Below are 19,818 nucleotides of genomic sequence, written 5' to 3'. Positions count from 1 at the left end.
CATTCTCCCTGTACCAGGCTTCTTTTTCCTCAGGATGAATCTCCTGAATTATTCCCAGAAACTCCTGCCATTGTTGTTCCACTATCTTTCCTGCTGCGCTCCACTCCCAGTCAATTCTACCCAGCTCCTCCCTCAGGCCTCTGTAGTTGCCTTTATTCAACTGTAATACCATTACATCTGATTCCACCCTCTCTCTCTCAAATTGCAGTGTAAATTCTATCATGTTGTGATCACTGCCTCCTAAGTGCTCCTTCAGCTTGAGCTCCCTTGTCAAGTCAGCCTCGTTGAACAACATGAAATCCCAAGTGGGATCCACCACAAGCTGCTTCAAAAGGTCATCTCACAGACATTCCACAAATTCCTTTTTAGAATCCCTAAAGTATGGAATAGGCCCTTCAGCCCAACAAGTCCATACCAACCCTCCGACAAGTAACCCACCCAGACCCTTCATTTACCCCTGACCATGGGCAATTTAGCACAGCCAATTCACCTAACCTGCACATTTTCAGATTGTGGGACAAAGCCAGAGCACCTGGAGGAAACCCACACAGACACAGGGAGAACGTGCAAACTCCACACAGACGGTCACCCGAGGCTGGAATTGAACCCGAGTCCCTAGTGCACCACAAGCCCACACCCAAAAAATATTTTTTAAAAGCCTACTGCACCTGGTATTCCCAGGTGGTCTCCCATCTAAGTACTATCCAGGCCTGAGTCTGCTTAGTTTCTGAGATCAGACAAGGTCAGGCATTTTCAGACTAGTATGGCTTGCGTTTTCTTATGATCCAATACCAACCTGATATTCCCAGTCCACCTGGGAATATCACTGTAATCTTGCCTTTCTTACACACCTTTTCTATCTCTTGTTGTACCTTATGCCCCAAATCCTAATGATAGTTTGGGAGCCTGAACATAACTCCCATTATGGTTTTTTACCTTTGCAGTTCCTCAACTCTACCCACACAGATTCCACATCATCTGACCCTATTTCATTTATTGCTATTGATTTAATTTAATTTCTCATTAATAAGGCCAAGTTTGTACTAACTATCCCCTCTGCCCAACTGCCTGTCTTGTGGATAGGATGTATATCCTTGGATATTTAGTTCCTAGTCCAGATCCCCTTGCAGCCATGTCTCCATGTTTCCCACCACATCATGCCTGCCAATTTTGATGTGCACCACAAGCTCATTTACCTTACTTTGTATACTGCATGCATTCAGATACAACACCTTCAGTCTTGTATTGACCGTTCTTCTTCTCATTATCATTCATTTACCCAGTGTGTTTGAAGTTTGATTCCTAACTGTTTCCAAACACTCTGTCCTATTTCACTGAGAGGCTATTGCCCCTAACAGTATCCAAATATCCATCCCTAATCCTAACCTGTTAGAGATGGGAATAGTCACAGGAGACTCCTGCACTACCTGCCTCCCTCTCCGAGCTGTCATCCATCTACCTGACTGTACCTGCGGTGTGACGACCTTCCTGTAACTGGTGTCCATTATACACTCTGCACCCTGTATGTTCCTCTGAGTTTCCAACTGTTGCTCCAGCCAAACCACACAATCTGTGAGGAGTTGCGTCTGGTCGTACTTCCTGTGGGCATAGTCATCAGGGACACCAGTCAGCAATGTTCACCCACATCTGGCAGGAGGAACACACCACAAATTGCCATCTGTGCCCTTTTACACAAAGAAAGATAAAAGAATCTTAGCTTGCCTTTGCCTTGCTAGTCTTTCTCACCGAAGCCAAATATTTTGCTCATTCATTAAATTGTACCCTTTGGGATTTCTTTACCCATATCATCCCTCTCACTTGCAAAGTAGATCTAGTAAAAGTGAACTGGCAAATTAGGTTAAGAAATACATATTGGAGGCACAGTTATAGATATTTCAGAACACACAGAATAGATACACATCAACTGTTCACAATTAACTAAAATATTAAAGGTAGTATCAAACTTCAAGAAAAAGCAAATAATTGTTCAAAGATTGGTGGCAAGTCAGAACATTGAACATTACAGCACAGTACAGGCCCTTTGGCCCTCGATGTTGCACCGCCCTGTCATACTAATCTGAAGCCCATCCCACCTACACTATTCCATGTACGTCCATTTGCCTGTCCGATGACGACTTAAATGCACTTAAACTTGGCGAATTTACTACCGTTGCAGGCAAAGCATTCCATACCCTTACTACTTTCTGAGTAAAGAAACTACCTCTGACATCTGTCTTATACCTATCTCCCCTCACTTTAAAGTTGTGTCCCCTCATGTTTGGCGTTCCCATACTTGGAAAAAGGCTCTCCCTGTCCACCCTATCCAACCCTCTGATTATCTTGTATGTCTCTATTAAGTCACCTCTCAATCTTCTTCTCTCTAACGAGAACAGCCTCAAGGCCCTCAGCCTTTCCTTGTAAGGCATTCCTTCCATACCAGGCAACATCCTAGTAATTCTCCTCTGCATCCTTTCCAAAGCTTCCACATCCTTCTTATAATGCGGTGACCAGAACTGTACACAATACTCCAAGTGTAGCCATACTAGAGCTTTGTACAGCTGCAGCATAACCTCCTGGTTCTGGAACTCAATCCCTCTATTAATAAAGGCCAAAACACTGTATGCCTTCTTAATAACCCTGTCAATCTGGGTGGCAACTTTCAGGGATCTGTGTACACAGACACCGAGATATCTCTGCTCATCTGCACTCCCAAGAATCTTACCATTAGCCCAGTACTTTGCATTCTGATTACTCCATCCAAAGCGTATCACTTCACACTTGTCCACATTAAACTCCATTTGCCACCTCTCAGCCAGCTCTGCATCCTATCTATGTCGCTCTGCAACCTAGTACATCCTTCATCACTTTCCACACTCCACTGACCCCTTAGTGTCGTCCACAAATTTACTAACCCACCCTTCTAAGCCCTCATCCAGGTCATTTATAAAAATGATGAACAGCAGTGGACCCAACACCGACCCTTGCGGTACGCCACTAGTAACTGGACACCAAGATGAACATGTTCCATCAACTACAACTGTCTGTTTTCTTCCAGCAAACCAATTACTGATTCAAACTGCTATGTCTCCCACCATCCCATTCCTCCACATTTTGTATAATAGCCTGCTGTGGGGAACCTTATCGAATGCTTTGCTGAAATCCATATACACCACATCAACCCGTGTACTCTCATCTAACTGTTTGATCACTTTGTCAAAAAACTCAATAAGATTCTTTCGGCATGATCTACCCTTCCCAAAACCACGCCGACTGTCCCTGATCAGATTTGTTTTTGTAAATGTACCAGCCTCCTGGGAAATGATCATTGAAAATAAAGAGATGACATGTGAATTTAACCTACCTTTTGAAGATTGATTGACACATACGCAAATAAGTACAGTGGAAAGCTTATGCCACCTCTTACAGTGCCATCTTAGGTACCTGCATACAGCTTCATAGAATCCCAACAGTGTGGAAACAGGCCCTTCAGCCCCACAAGTGTACACTGACGGGAAACCCATCCAGACCCATTCCCCTACCTTACATTTACCCCTGACGAAAGCACCAAACTGAACACTATGAACAATTTGGCATGGCCAATTCACCTGTCCTGCACATTTTTGGATTGTAGGAGGAAACCCACAAAGACATGGGGAGAATGTGCAAACTCCACACAGACAGAGACCCAAGGCTGGAATCAAACCCAGGTCCCTGGTGGTGTGAGGCAGTAGTGCTAACCACAGAGCCACCCTACCACTTCTTACATTACAGATAAATAGACAAGGTCTTTTCCCTGGGGTGGGGTTGCCCAGAACTAGAGAGCATAGGTTTAGGGTGAGAGCAGAAAGATTTGAAAGGGACTTAACAGGCAACTTTTTCATACAGAGAATGGTGTGTGTACAGAATGAGCTTCCAGAGGAAGTTGTGGAGGCTGGTACATTTACAAAATTTAAAATAAATCTGGATGCATTTATGAATAGGTTTAGAGTGATATGGGCCAAGTGCAGGCAAATGGGACTAGATTAGTTTAGGATATCATGGACATGCTGACCATGCAATTCATCTAGTTTTGTGTATTTACCTGTTGTTAAGCCTGACAGAGCTTCACATTTCTTATGCGAAGATGTGCAAGGTCCTCATAATCCCTTTTCCTGAATTCCATACGAACATTCTCCTTTTCTAAAGTGAAAACCAAAGAGAATTATTTATTCAACACCCTTCCAATATTTTGTGGCTTCACATACAGGTTGCCCCCTTGGTCTCTAATGGGCCCTTACTCTTCCCTTTAATGTATTTATGAAGTACCTTAGCATTCTCTGTAATCTCTGTAACAACATTTACAAGACCATTTACATGTCCTCTTTTTGATGTATTAGTTGTTCTCTTAAGTTCTCTCTTGCTCTCCTCTATTCCTCTAAGGCTACAGCTGAATTGCTCCCTGTGGATTGCTAAAAGCCTTATGCTTCTTCGTTACCCAGTTGTGAATTCCCCTAGACATCCAGCATTCTCTAAAGTTATTGCTTCTATATTTCTCTCTGAAGGGTGTATGTTGGACCTGTACTCTTCTCAACACCTTTTGAGTGCCCCGACTTACTTGCAAGGAGTTGCTCCCAATCTACTGTGGCTTGATCCTGCTTTATTCTAATAAAACCTGTCCTCCCCCAATCCAAAGCCGTCTTTTGCAGGATATCTTTTTCCTTGCTTAGAACAAATCTGAACCGTACCATGTTGTAGCCACAATCACCTAAATGATCCCCCACTGCCACATTGAATACTTGGTAGAGAAGCAGGAGACTGGAAGCAAGCTGACACCATCAGAAGGTGAGAAAGTCAACTTTTCAAGTGTAACCCATTGAATACTTTCCCCCAGAACCAGTTGGGCCTTCTACATATTGATACAAAATAAAACTCTTCTGGATATATTTCAAGAAACCCACCCTCTCTAAACCCTTAGCACTATGTATATCCCAATTTATGTTGGGAAAGTTGGAAAGCAGTATTATCAGACTATTACTCTTATAATTCTCTAAGTATTGGTACATGTTGACACTAACTACATGGTTAAAGAAAGAAATGAGGTCCTACAGCAGGAATTTAAAGAGTTAAGTAGTAAATTCATGGTGAACTCCACAAAATTTGTAATCTCTGGATTACTTCCAATGCCGTGCGCTACTGGGTATTGGGATAGAAAGATAGGTCAGATGAACATTTGGTGAAAAAGAGGGAGGGCTTTACATTTTTAAATTATTTGGACAGCTTCTGAGGTATGTGTGTCCTTCACAAGCTAGACATGTTGCATCAGAACCGGAACATGTTCAATATCCTCGCTGGGAGGTTTTAAGCTAATGTGGCAAGGGGATGGGGCACAGAGTAAATTTAAAATGAGGAGTGACATCCAAAAAAAAAGGAAGAAAAATAGGACAGTTCAGCAGATGGAGATCACATGGTAAGGAATGTGGCACATGGGAGGGCCAGAAAGCTAAATTGTATCTATTTTAATGCAAGGAGATTGGTAAGATTGAACTGAGATCATTGATGAGCAGGTCAGCATATGAAATCACAGAGATACGGTTGAAAGAAGAGCAGAACTAGCAGCTCAATATTCCAGGGGATAAAAGTTTCAAATGACAGGAAGGTTTAAGAGGAATGGGGTTCTCATGGCAGGATATTTCAACTGGGATCACCCAATTAGGAAAGGATTAGACAGGATGGAATTTTTAAAGTGCATTCAGGAGAGCACTTTATTGTGCCATTATATAGATATGATTATTTTATAGATATGATTATATAGATATGATATGGAGGAGCCAGTGTTGGACTGGGGTGGACAAAGTAAAAAAAAAATCGCACAAATTTGGTGCTTCCAAATAAATCTGTTTGACTATAACCAGGTGTGTGATTTTTAACATTATATAGATAGTCCCACTAGGGATGGCGCAATACTGAACCTAATCCTATGGAATGAAGCCAGTCAAGTGGTTGAGCATTCGAAGTTAAGAGACTAAAACTCTTGTTCCAGAGTCATTATTGGAAAATTATAAAGATTGTGCAGGAATTAAGTGTCTAAATTGGGGTAAGGCCAATTTCAGTATCATTAGACAGGATCTGGCAAACATTGACTGGGAGCAGTTACTTGCAGATATGTCTTCATTTGAAAAGTGGGAGTCTTTTAAACGTAGTAAACTGAGAGTTCAGGGCCGGTGTGTTCCTTTAAGAGTCAGTGCAGACTCAGTGGACCAAATTATGTCTTCTGTACTGTAAGGATTCTATGATTCATTGAACTATACACCAATCAGGTAAAGGCAAGGCGACTAATGAACTTTTGTTCAGAATCAAAAAACATAATTCTAATTTTATTGTCTGCCCAGCAACCACTGTAGTCCAATCAGAGACACTTCACACCAGCACTGAGGAGAATATAACAAAATGACAAATTGGTAGCCCTGCAGATGCAAGTCAAAGGGACAAGGGATGCTGAGGATAGAGGCAAGGGATGACTCACGAACAGAGTTTCCTTGTCCCATATGGAATCATTGAGCACCTGTGATCCAGTCACTTTGCCCAGTCCCTCACCCCACACTGCTGATGAGCTGCCTGTGCAGTTTGATGTGTCAGAGATTCTACATTATAATAGGCTTTTTACAGCCAGATTAATACCAGCGATAAGGATCCTCAGAGATGAAAAACTGGTTCAATCCTTCAAAGTTGCATCACAGGTTAGCATGACACAAGACTCCCCAAACAAGTGCTTTACTCTGAGCTCAACAATGGAAAGGGATCACTTGGACTGGCCTGGGAAGCTGCCCTTGACTAGTTTTGCTGTGCCTCCAGTCTGATGGGTGCCCTCATGGACTTCGTTGTGGATAAATGCCCAAAAACCTCCAGACATATTTTACAACAGATGATGGGTGTATGGCACGAATGCTCAGGCCACATAGTACAGGTGCTAGAGTAATGCCCAATTAGGTGTATGTTCCTTTGATTGAGGATTACTGCAGAGCATGGCCATTGCCTAGCTGTGTGATTGTGTCAACTGGCAGTACAAGGCACAGCGTGGCAAGGCAAGGCCTGAATGGCACAAGCATGCCATTTGGTACCAATTGAATGCAGGCTGAGAGAGAAATGGAGCAGGCCTGGTAGCCTGGTCCATGCTGTGTGATTGCTCCTTTTCCTGTGTGGTACCTGTACGTGATGCAGCTGTACACCCCATCTGCCAGTGTACCCTGCTGGACCAGTCTGCCCTGGCAGTGCCAGAGGTTGGAAGATGCCTGGACAGTCATGATGACTGGAATACCCAATGTATGTGATGGAAGTGTACACGTGGCAGATGTTGGTGGATTGTACTCTGGGCTGAAAATGTGTTGCTGGAAAAGTGCAGCAGGTCAGGCAGCATCCAAGGAACAGGAGAATCGACGTTTCGGGCATAAGCCTGAATAAGGTCTCATGCCCGAAACGTCGATTCTCCTGTTTCGGGCATGAGACCTTATTCAGGCTTATGCCCGAAACATCGATTCTCCTGTTCCTTGGATGCTGCCTGACCTGCTGCACTTTTCCAACAACACGTTTTTAGTTTTAGTTACAATGGGTTTGTTCTTCACCACTGTCCTAATCCCACCTTTTGCCTCTCTCTCCACAATTTCACTTTTCAGTGCCAACTTCCAAAGTTCAAAACTTCTCTCTTTCTCCCTTTCATCTCTCTTTTTATCCCTTTCTTCTGCCAGGTCTATTCTTTTTCCTTTTACTTCTACTTTTAATCATAACTGAAATGGTCTCATTTCCTTTTCATAGTTATACTTTTAGTTGCAACTGAACTTTAACCATTTCCAATGATTTTGATAGCATTTTTGGCAATGGTAAATGTTAAAGTATTGCTGCAATAATCTCTCCCTTCCTCACGGGCACAGTCAACCCCAACTCCAGCTTGTCCACCAATTCCAAAGGTTTTGCCTTACCTCAAGTGACTTTTTCCACACCCAGGAAACTCTTAGCCACAAAAATAACCATTATTATATGAGGCACACCCTACTTAAACAACCGAATGCAACACCTGAAAAAAGAATATCATCATTCAGCACCTTCAAGTCCAATATTCCTAAAACCAACCTGGAATTAGAGACTTTGATCCTGATAAAAGCCTCCAGTTTGTTACAGAGCAGATCAATTCCCTCAAAACATATCAAGGAAATAGCCAAGACCTTAACTTTTATCACATTTAAAGGCAACTGTAAGGCACTGCATTCCAAATATGTTTCAATTGGCCAAACTACCAGTTCTAAGTAAAAAAAAACACATTTAATTCTTACAGTACCATTAAAATACAAACAAATAAATAATGGAGAATTGGTATAACTTTAAGCTATCAAAATACTTAAACAAAATAATTTATTACTTAACTCAAACTCATCAACTGTTCCAATCAAGCAGCATCCATAACAAATGCAAAGGCAAATGCAAATTTCCTCACTTGCCATCCCCTCCAGTCCAGGAGAAGAAGCACCAATAGAATGAATCTAGAGCAGAGGCAGAACTCAAACCTTTTTTGGCAGCATCTATCAGCTTCAACTCCAGAAACCCCAACTTCAACAACCGAGAGCAAAACTAAAACTCTGGGTCATTATGAGCCTGCGCCCACCCACTCATGCTTATTTTGTCTAATTTAAAAAGGAATGCAAAGCTATTTTGTCTGTTTCCATGGAGTAGACATCTTGGCACCAGCTTTCTCTCCAAGAGAGACTACACAGAGCAAACCCCTATTGTATTTTTACAAGTATAAAGGTAAAGATGATTTGCTATAGTTGTTCAGGGTATTGGTGAGACCATACCTGGAGTACTGTATGCTGTTTTGGTCTCTTTACTTAAGGAGAGTCGATTGGAAACAGTTCAGCAAAGGTTCACTTGGCTGATCTTGAGATGACGGAGCTGTTTATGAGAAAATGAGTTTAAAAGAGAGAAGATATGACCACAATCAAATCAGCAAGATCTCACTGAATGGTAGTGCAGGTTTATGATTTCATAATGAGGAAAGAAAGGAGGCAGTCTAGCAGTGTTGGCAACATTGCAATGTTGAAGACAGGGGATGTCCTAGAGGTGAAAGGAACAGAATCTATTCAGTCAGAGCTAAGAAACAATCATGGTACAACTACATTGCACATATTGGCCAAAAACAAGTTAGAAATATATAGATGATCAAATTTGCAGATCAACTACAAAGAGAAATGCAAGAATTGTACAGAGGTTATAATAGGGGGCTTAATACTATCACAGTGCTCAATCTGATAATTGAAGTCCCCTGTTGTAAGGTTAAAGGCAGAGAGAAGTGAGAGTTTCAATAATGTATTTGGGAGAATTTTCTACATTAGTATGTTTTAAACTCATTGGGAAAGGAGGCATTGCTAGGGAATCAGTGGGCCAAGTGGATTGAGTCCATAGAGAGACATCTAGGAGATAGTAATCATTGTATCATATGACTATGGAAAAAGAGAAAGGGCAATCTAGTTTTATGGACCAGACCAGATCAAAAGTATATAGTGGCCTAGACCCTAATTTTACATTCTTTACAAAACAAATGCAAGGTGCTGTGTTCTAGATATGATTTGATTGGTCCATTACCAACCTTTAATTAAAACACAATTTCATCTTACACACAGTTATAATACAACAAAAAGAATTGGCATAGCTTTACTCTATGAAACACCTAACAAAACAAGGTATTATTTAACCATCAAATATAGACAGCATCCCATAAACATGCCCTTGGAAAAGGCAATTCAGGAACACTTATTATTCTTATGAGCTATCTTTCTCCAGTCTGCTGGAAATAAATGCCAAAAGAAAGGCATAGTATGATCACATCTTGCCCTTCCTAAAAAAAAATCCATGAACAAAGATGACTTCATTTTCATAGCCTTTAGTCCCATACTATTAGTATTCGACATTATAGCTACACATTGTATTAATTCTGAGTATGTAAACATCCAATAATACTACTTATTTCAGTTTATTCCTTTTGTCACTGAACACCTTCATCTTCTTTCATCAAGTTGTGACAAAACATCATTTAACATTTTTTTTGCCCTGCCTCATAAATGTCAAGGGGCTGTGATCAGTATACATAATTGTCTCAGATACATTACTGGCCACATAAATGTCCAAATGTTGCAAAGATAACACCAAACTAAGGGTCTCTTTCTCAATGGTGAAATATTTCTTTTTGATAAATATTCAATTTTTGAGGAAAATACCCAGTAAATCTTTTCATACTCTTGTAAGGGTACTGCACCGACATAGCCCCCTTGGAACAGGTTTGTGTAATTGGGTATTCTTAACACTGGTCAATACAGCTTTCAGGCTGTCAAATGCCTTCTGATATTCATCTGTACACTGAAACTTTCTTCTCTTCTTCAACAGGTCCTTGGAGCAACCATATTGCCAAAGGCCAGTCTGAATTTCGAGCAAAAAAAACAAAACCACTCAAGCCCAGTGCTTCCTTCTTCGTTGACAGTATGGGAAACTCCCAATGACCTTTGAGTTCACATCTGTCTATTCGATTGGAATGGTCTTTGCAAACTCACTGTTAGCTAGGTTTATCACCAAACCCACCTCATGAAGTCAATCAAACATTTCTGCTAGTTGCTCCTTCAAATGTTCCATGTGTGACTTTAAAAAATCAACAGATTGTCTATCTACATTACATAGCTGAATAATCCAGATATGATCTTATTGGATACTCTTTGAAATGTGGCTGGTGCATTTTTCAAACCAAATGACATGACTTTAAATGGGTAAAGTCCATTTGGAGTCATGAAAGCCAAAATTTCCTTCTCCATTGAAATACTGTTTGAGCATATTGACGACAGAATGGCCTCTGGAAATCTAGTAGTCACATCCATTATAGTAAACAAATATTGATTCCCATTTTGTTTTAGGGACGGGTCCTGCACAATCAATTAAGGGTCATGTAAAGGGCTCCTCAAATGTTGGGATGGGTATTAATATCTGATCTTATTATATCACTACCTGAGGCTTTCCTATTATCTAACATGTGTGACATATCCAAGAAAACTTAACGACAGCTTTATGTAGAACAAGCCATTGAAAATGTTTTGGTATTTGGCTTGTATTTTCCTTATTTACAAATGACCTCCTACTGGCACTTCATGTGCTCCCCGCACTGGTAATACAACTTGATGAATCTCTGCCCATTTTTCATCTGCCTCAATATGTCACAGTCTCTATTTCCTCATATAGACTTCATTTTAAGATACTAATATTCAGGGATAGAGGCAGACTTTTCTTGGTTTTTCATATTTCTGTTACAATTCAGCTAACTTCCCTGAACTCAAAATATCCACTTTGACCTCCATCTGTTCTTGTTTTTTCTCAACCACTCTCATTTCTCCCTGTTTCAACCTGTGGATTTGTGACCGTGTCACCAGTGAGGTAAAATTCCAGGATATACTTCCAGTAACACCTCAGTTGGCTGATATAACACTAGCTTTTCAATCACAGAAGGCATTGCTTTCAGTTGTGATCCAGCTATATCTTTAGCAAGGAAAAACCGTATTTCTGGAACAGAGAATTTCTCTATTACTCCTACTACAACTTTTCACCAGATTCTCCAACCTCACCTTATAATATGGAATACTACTCTTCTCACCATGACTTCAACATATTACCATGTTTTTTTGGCAATACTCTTTCTGAATTACATTCGGTCTCATCTTTCACCATCAAAGGTTGACTTGCCTTAAAATCTTAATTTCTTTACCTATATCTTCATCTGCTTCTTCTGGTACACATGAGTAAACCTTACCCACAGAGGTGAATTCTTTAAAGAGATCTGACACTTTCTTCTCAACTAATCCCTGACCAGCCCTAGGTTCAACTGTGATTTCTCTTACCACCGACATATCTTACTGGCGTGTCCAGTTTTCATTATGTCTTCTCACCATCAACACAGTAACTTCATGTCTCCCATTTTATTACAGTGAAAACACCTAATTGACTTTTACTTCTCTCCCCTCTGCCCATAGTTTACCACAGATGGAAAAATAAACCAACCTTTACCATCTTCAAAGTGACTTTTTTCTTACCAACTGAGAATTTCCTTTCTCCCTCTCAATTCTGTTCCTCACAGCTTGAAAATAATATTGAAAACAAACTTTGACTTATGAACTAATTCATAATCATTATAATTTCTGCTACTTTAACTCTCTGCTCTTCCAAATGCATTCACCACTTCAGGAAGTAAATATTCAAACTCCTCAAAGTAAGTCTCTCTAAGGCATCATACACCTGATCTATTTTCAAAGCTGTATCTACCTATGAAATCTATTTTGTTTGATCCTTTTGTTTGAACATGTTCCCTCCTTAGATTCCTAAAACATTGTAGGCTTCTGGCACTAACTCATATGGGCTAAAGGCGGCTTTTTTTTCACCTCATATACTCCCTAGATACCTACTCTAATGCTGCAAACAATTGACTAGCTCTAATTACCAACTTTTTTGAATCAACAATACCCACATGGTCAATGGCCATTTCATTTCTTTAACCACTTTCTCAAATGAAATGAAAGAGGCTGATCTGCCCTTCTCAGCAATGCTTGCACATATTTAAACAAATCCCACCGGGTCTTTAGCTACGATGGGCTTGCTCTTCATTACTGTCCTCATCACTGTTTTAACCTATGTAAAAACATTTACTACCCCCACTTTAAGTCTACTTTCACTTTTCAGTGCCAACTTCGGAAGTTCAAAATTTCTATCCCTTTCTTCAGCTCAGGCTTTCTTTCCTTTTCCTTTGCCATTGCCTCTAATTCAAGCTGCTTCATTTGCAATTGAGTTTCAGCTATTTTCAACTATTCCAACTGTATCTTTGACAATTGCAAATGCTTAGCTCTTGATGCAATCATCTCTGATTTCCTCATGCTCGCAGGCAACATCAACTTCAACTTGTGTGCCAATTCCAAAAGCTTACCCACCTTCTGTAAACAAAAACTGACTTCTTCCATACCCGGCAAACTCTTAGCCACTGAAAGAGACAATAATACACAAAGCATTCTTTATCTAAACCAACCAAATGCAACACCTGTAAAGAGAACATCGACACTCACCATCTTTGAGCCCAAAAATTGTAAATACCCAATTTGTTATGGACCAAACTGGATGCCCCAAAGTATATTACAGAGATAGCCTAAACACTATATTTTTTTAAAGGCAAGTTTAAGGAGTTGTTTAAGGATTTCCATGATTTGACTGATCCACCACTGACCTTTAATCAAAACACACTTTATTCTTACAACAGTTAAAATACCAAACAAATTGGCATAACTTTACAATGTTGAAATACTTAACAAGATAATGTATTATTTAACTACTAATCACGAACTGTTCCAAAAAAGACAGTATCCTATAAACATACCCTTGGCAAAGGCAATTCAGCAGCAGTTATTATTTTTACGTGTAGTCTCTAACCAGCCCAGTAGAAAGAAATACCACAGAAACAATTTCCCCTTTTTGATTTTTAAGAGGAAGCCACTCTGTCTAAGACATCACTCTAGCAGCAAAGAACTCACACAGGTGGCACGGTGGCTCAGCAGTTAGCACTGCAGCCTCACAGCATCAGGGACCCGGGTTCGAGTCCAGCCTCGGGCGACTGTCTGTGAGGAGTTTGCACATTCTCTCTGCGTCTGTGTGGGTTTCCTCCCACAGTCACAAAGATGTGCAGGTTAGGTGAATTGGCCATTCTAAATTGCCCGTAGTGTTAGGTGCATTAGTCAGAGGGAAATGGGACTGGGTGGGTTACCCTTCGGAGGGTCAGTGTGGACTTGTGGGCCGACGGGCCTGTTTCCACACTGTCGGGAATCTAAAAAAATCTAATCTAATCTTTCAGCTCCAACAGTCAACAAAACTCTCCAACTCACTGAACAAAAAACTAAAATCCCCTGATCATGATTCATTTGTCCTACTTTATATAAATAAAAAATACAGAGAGAACTCAACGCTGTTTATCAACTGCCTGTCTGACGGAGTCATTTCACTACCAATGCAACAACACCCCTGTCTAAGAGGAACAGGTCAGAAGACATCTCTTAAAAGGCACATAATCCTTACATTACAGTAAGGATAATCAGTCAAACCTCAATTAGCTGAGAACACATCTGGTCCAGGTAAACTGGAATTAAAGGTTGCCAAAACAAAACAATGGATTGCCTTTTTATCAAGGAGATAGTTCAGGCACAGTAATGATACATTCCCATAAATCTAGAAGGATGTACATGATAGACATCAGGTAGATACTACAACCGAGTGCCAGGCTGAATGTAGATGATTCAGAGGAGAAGAGACAAAGTAAGAGAAACAAAGAGATAGCATGAGAAAAAACTGGCAGTTAACAGCAAAATGAATCTAAAACTATCCTGTAGAATATAAATCGAAAAGGATTGTACCACGAGAAGCTGGACTTCATTCTGGGCCTTAATGGGAGCACTGGCATGACTGAGGTATTAAATAAATACTGCACATCTACTTTTACCAAGATGATTTTGCCAGATCATAATGAAATAGGAGATAGTTGAGACATGTTAAAAATGATAGAGAAGTAGAGGACACTCACAACACCCACCCCAGACACACAAACATACACACATGCACCCCCTCACAGACTTAGATACTCTACACTCACATATACACTCTCACACTCACAACCCCCCACCTCAGGTAGACATATACACACACATACAAACCCACATGCACACATATACATATACATTTGTGGGGTGAATTTGGACTTGCAGAGTTCATTGTACTTTGCTCAAAACTGCGTAAATTCATGTAAGACTCTGTTAACTCACTTTTTAGATTAGAATCAGTCTAAACAATATGGCACAGACAGAGAACACAGGGGGCTAACACCTTTAACATAGTATCTGGCCTGACACCAATTGTTACAGTTAACCTGAGAATGTAACTTTTTAAAAAAAAGTTTTGTGATTTACATATGAACGGAAGTAAAACTATCATGGTATTCGAACAGATGAAAGACTCAACAAACAATCAAGGTATTTTTCAATGTATAATTTCAGTTATATCACACTGTAAACTTGTGCTATAAATTCTGTGTCTTACAATTGTGTCCTCTATAACCACCTGATGAAGGAGTGGAGCTTTGAAAGTTAGTGCTTCCAAATAAACCTGTTGTACTATAACCTAGTATTACATTGGCTGCCTGTATATAGTTGAGAAGTGAACCAAATTGGATACATCCTAGGATACGGAGGAAAAGAAAGGTGAAAATTGCAGAGGAACTGGCCATAATCTTCTAATCTTCCTTCAATACAGGATGGCACTAGAAGCCTGGAGAATCCTAAATATTTCACCCTTATAAGGATAAAGAGGAACTACAGGTCATTCAGTGCATTCTCAGTGTTGGATTGCGGAGGAGAGAAAGCTTTTAAAAATTAATGCAAAACAAAACATCACTTTACCAATGTGGATTACTTCAAGAAAGTAAGATGAGATTTATTGAGGGAAAATAGTGTTGAACAAACAAGTTATACAGTGGGTGTGAAATTAGATGAACATTTCTTCCAGGAAATCCTAGACACAACAGGTGGCATAGCCTCTTGTGCTGAAAGCATCTGATGATCTTCAGCGGTTTTTACTGTGAAATCTGCACAAGTCCTAGTTTGGTAATTCTTAACCCGATTAAATATATTTTTAAACAATTTACTCTGGGTTAAAAAATATACCCAAAGGTTTAAAATCATTGATTAGAACAGCTTGAAGTAATGCACAAACACAATGGCTTTAAATTAATGCTTTATTGTTTTGGATGTCGTTCTGATAGGAAACTCAGCACAGGCAATGCAAATTAAAACAAAAATAAATATAAGAATATTTATGTAAAATTGCTCTCCCTCATGAACAATTATACACAATGTACATTTTCTGTTAAACTTTAATTTCATAGCCCCCAACACTTGGAGGGGTCATCTATACCACTCAAAAATGCACCAAAATATCTCCATGCAAACCTATCAAAAAATGAACAAAAACAAATATCAGGAGAACTTTTTTAAACCTGCTTATAGTTGAAATTAAAATCAAACAATAACATTGATCACATTCATTTTTCTTCAAGTTCATATACAATTAAAATATTCTGGGTTCTTCACTATAGCTGCAGTAGTCACCTATACTTGCAATACCATTGACTTTGCTAACCATTGCCTCTTGGTGCAGCAGTTTTGTTCAATTAGTAATCGGTATCAGAGCCTTCTGCATTGTCCACATTACGAGACAGCATGTAGTTGTCCATATCTATGGATCTGCAGTTGTTGATAGCATAGCGTAATCGCTCCGCCATGACTGCCTGACTGGAGTATGGAGGTAGACGCAACTGAAAGAAGCAAGTTTGTGAGGTAGGCAAACTGTCGTAAGGCTGTCAGGAAAGAGACACATGATAATGAGTGGTGGTCAGACATAGTTTAGAACATCATATTATTGGGTAGCAAACTTTAAACCACTCAACAGATCAGTATATACACAGGTACATTTAATTAATTCATAAGCCATACATCCTTGTAGAGCATCAAAACTTTAGCTTATAAAATGTGAACTAAATTTGCTTGATAGCATGCAAATTATTTCATCCAGTATATTGCTAACAGTCAGTCAGTCATAGAAGTCAACTACTATGGCAGCCAAAGGTCATATTGAGGCAAGTTTTACAATCAATAATTATTCCAGGTAGAGCACAAAAATACAGATATTGGAGTTTGATTGAATTCTGCTGAGCATGCAAGAAAGAATGATTTGTTCAGGAAATAACTCAAGAATTGAAGGCAGGGTGACTTGCAGTTGCTCAGAGAGCCAACATGTGTTTATCAAAGATAGGTCATGCCTTGGAGAATCTGTTCAGTTTTTTTTGAAGAAGTAGTGATTTTGAAGTAGTGGAAAAGAGAATATTATTTATATATCCACCGTAGACATTTAATAAAGCCCCTCAGAAGAGGCTAGTGTTGAAGCTGGTTAGGAAACTGGCTGAGCATCAAAAGACAGAATGGGGATTAGACAAAGGTAAAGGACTGCAAAATCTGAAACATAAACTGAAATTGCTAGACTAACTCAGCAGGTCTGGCAACATCTGTAGAGAGAAGCAGAGTCAACATTTCGGATACAGTGACTCTTCTTCAGAGTGGAGTTGTTGGGCAGGTACTCAAATTGACAGGCTGTCACAAGTGGTGTCTGAGAATCTATGTTCATGCCTCAAGTATTCAATGTATTAATTAATACATGGAATAGAAAGTCACATATCCAAATCAATCAATCACAATGACAAGGTGGGATTGTAAGCAGTATAATCAAAGGATGACAAAGATAATTAATGGAGTACGTGAATGTGCAAAATTGCAACAAATGGAAGCAACTGTACAGTCAAGCGTAAATTATTCCACTCCTGACTTATGCCTTTTAGATGGTGGACAGATTTTGAGGAGTCAGTGGGGAGATCCTTACCTCAAGATTCCAAATCTCTAACTTGTTCTTGTAACCACAGCATTTATATAGCTGGTCCAGTCTAGTTACCAGTCAATGGTAATCACCAGGATATTCATATTAGTGGGAGCCATTGAGGATCAATGATGGCTAAATGCTCTCTTATCCGAAATGGTTGTTATCTGGCACTCTGTAGCGTGAACGTTACTTGTCAATGATCAAAACCTGATTGTTGTCCAGGTTTTACTGCTTTTGAAAATGGATTGATTCAGTGACTGGGAAGCCATGAATGGTGTTGAATATTTGCAAACATCAGTGAGCAGCGTTACTTCAGACCTTATGATGGAGGGAATGCCATTGATGTGCACAGCTGAAAACGTTTGGTCCTAAGACACTGGAAGCATAGAAACTAGAAGCAGGAATATGCCATTTGGTGCTTTGAGCCTGCCTCACCATTCATTTATGTTCGTGGTTGATCATCCAACTCAATAGCCGGTTCCTGCTTTATCTCCCACATCTTTTTAGTCCCAATGCAATGCAATATCCAACCACTTCTTGAAATCATACAATGTTTTGAAATCGACTGCTTTCTGTGGTAGCAAATTTCACAGGCTCAACACTTCCTGGATGATGATATTTCTCTCCATTTTATTCCTAAATGGTTTACCCTGTGTCCTCAGACTGTGACCTCAGTTCTGGAGACGTTACTACTGAGAACATCCTTTCTGCGTCTATCATAAATTCTTTTCAGAATTCTACAGATTTCTAGAAGATCCCAATCATTTTTCTGAATTCCAACAAATATAATCCTAACCAATTTAACTTGTCCTCAAACGTCAGTCCTGCCATCCTGTCTGGTAAACCTTTCCTGCACTCCCTTCATAGGAAAAGCATATTCCCTCAGATAAAGAGACCAAAACTGCTTGCGTCTCACTAAGATCCTGTATAATTGCAGCAAAGCATCCCTACTCCTTTACTCAAACCTCTCGCTATGAAGGCCATCATACCATTTGCCCTCTTGACCGTCTGCTGCACCTTCAGTGACTGGTGCATGAGGGTACCAAAGTTTCACGACACAGTCCTCTCTCTCAATTTACAGCTATTCAAATAATAATCTTTCTTCCTGATTTTGCTCCCAAAGTGGATAGCCTCACATTTTATTTACATCATACTGTATCTGACATGCATTTTCTCAGTCAGTTTGTCCAAATCAGACTGTAACATCTCACCCACCTGGTTTTGTGTCAGTTGCAAATTTGGAGATGATATTTAATTCTCTCATCTAAATCATTAATACATATTGTGAATAGCTGTGGTGCACCACCAGCCTGCTATTTGGAAAAAGACCCGTTTATTTCTACTCTATTTCCTGTCTGCCAACCAGTTTTCTATCCATTTCAATACACACTCCCAAATCCCATGTGCTTTAATTTCAACACCAATCTCTTATGTGGGACTTTGTCAAAGTAAATGGATAAAAAATTTCAAGAGAATAAATGTTTCTTACCCTATCAACTTTCATAATCTGAAATCGCTGAGAGATATCGGCAGTGTTTGCTGGCAGACGAGATCGGCCTGACACAAAACGCATGAAAAGAACTCGCTCTTCATTGGAGAATTCCTCCAGTGTCTGCCAGAACCACAGTGTCAACTGATGTTGCTCATCTACCTCTCGATACCGTACAACCTTTTTTAAAACGTCTACAGAGATTTCGGGCAGCCCACAAACCATTTGTTCCAACTGCTTAGCAGTAAGGAGAGACAGCAGGGGAACTGGAATGATCCAAGACATCCCTTCTCGAACTGCAGCTACCTGAATGAGTAGCAAAGAAAAGGCAAACAGAAAGTCAAACAGCTGCTAAAGTTAAAAAAAAGCACATCCACAGTTTGCTCCTTTACAAGTAATACTCCACAAGTTGTGTCAACCTAAGAGCAACCTCATTGCTTGCTTGTATAATGAGTAAGAACATTAAGCACTTCTAATTATCTTAATGATGAGATGCAAAACTCCAGCCAAATAGTTTATCAATTAGTCATTTGATAGGACAGAACCTGAGTATGTGTAGCTTCCGGTTCCAAACGTTATGTACTCTCAGCCTGATTCCTTATTCTCAACAAGGAAGATACTGACCATACCCAACCAGTCCATGCTTGCAATAATTCAAAACACATTTTCCAACATTAAACTTGATTCTACACTTGGACAACGTTGCATAAATAATCCCAAGTATGTAAATAATACTGAAACTAATTTATGATGGTTAGGATCAGTTTGGATAAAGTGGAAATTACATAAAAAGTCACCTGCTCTTTGCAGACAGA

The 19,818-nt window shown here is 39.9% G+C and overlaps 1 protein-coding gene and 1 pseudogene across 1 annotated transcript in view; both read right to left on the bottom strand.

The window, feature by feature from the left end:
* Positions 1 to 656: 656 nt before the first annotated feature.
* LOC140458625 (5S ribosomal RNA) lies at positions 657 to 772 on the bottom strand (annotated as a pseudogene).
* Positions 773 to 15,806: 15,034 nt separating this feature from the next.
* herc1 (HECT and RLD domain containing E3 ubiquitin protein ligase family member 1) overlaps positions 15,807 to 19,818 on the bottom strand; it is a 466,732-nt gene continuing 462,720 nt past the window's right edge. Inside the window, exons 77-78 of the mRNA XM_072553323.1 lie at positions 19,004 to 19,309; positions 15,807 to 16,441 (exon numbers count right to left, since the gene is read on the bottom strand). Of these exons, the coding sequence (XP_072409424.1) occupies positions 16,256 to 16,441; positions 19,004 to 19,309 (492 nt within the window). The 3' untranslated portion in view covers positions 15,807 to 16,255. The remainder of the gene's footprint in view (positions 16,442 to 19,003; positions 19,310 to 19,818) is intronic.

The sequence above is a fragment of the Chiloscyllium punctatum genome, chromosome 33, assembly GCF_047496795.1.
Source record: "Chiloscyllium punctatum isolate Juve2018m chromosome 33, sChiPun1.3, whole genome shotgun sequence".
Taxonomy (NCBI): Eukaryota; Metazoa; Chordata; class Chondrichthyes; order Orectolobiformes; family Hemiscylliidae; genus Chiloscyllium; species Chiloscyllium punctatum.
The sequence above is the reverse complement of the archived record's forward strand: the minus strand, read 5'-3'. Positions and strand labels throughout refer to the sequence as shown.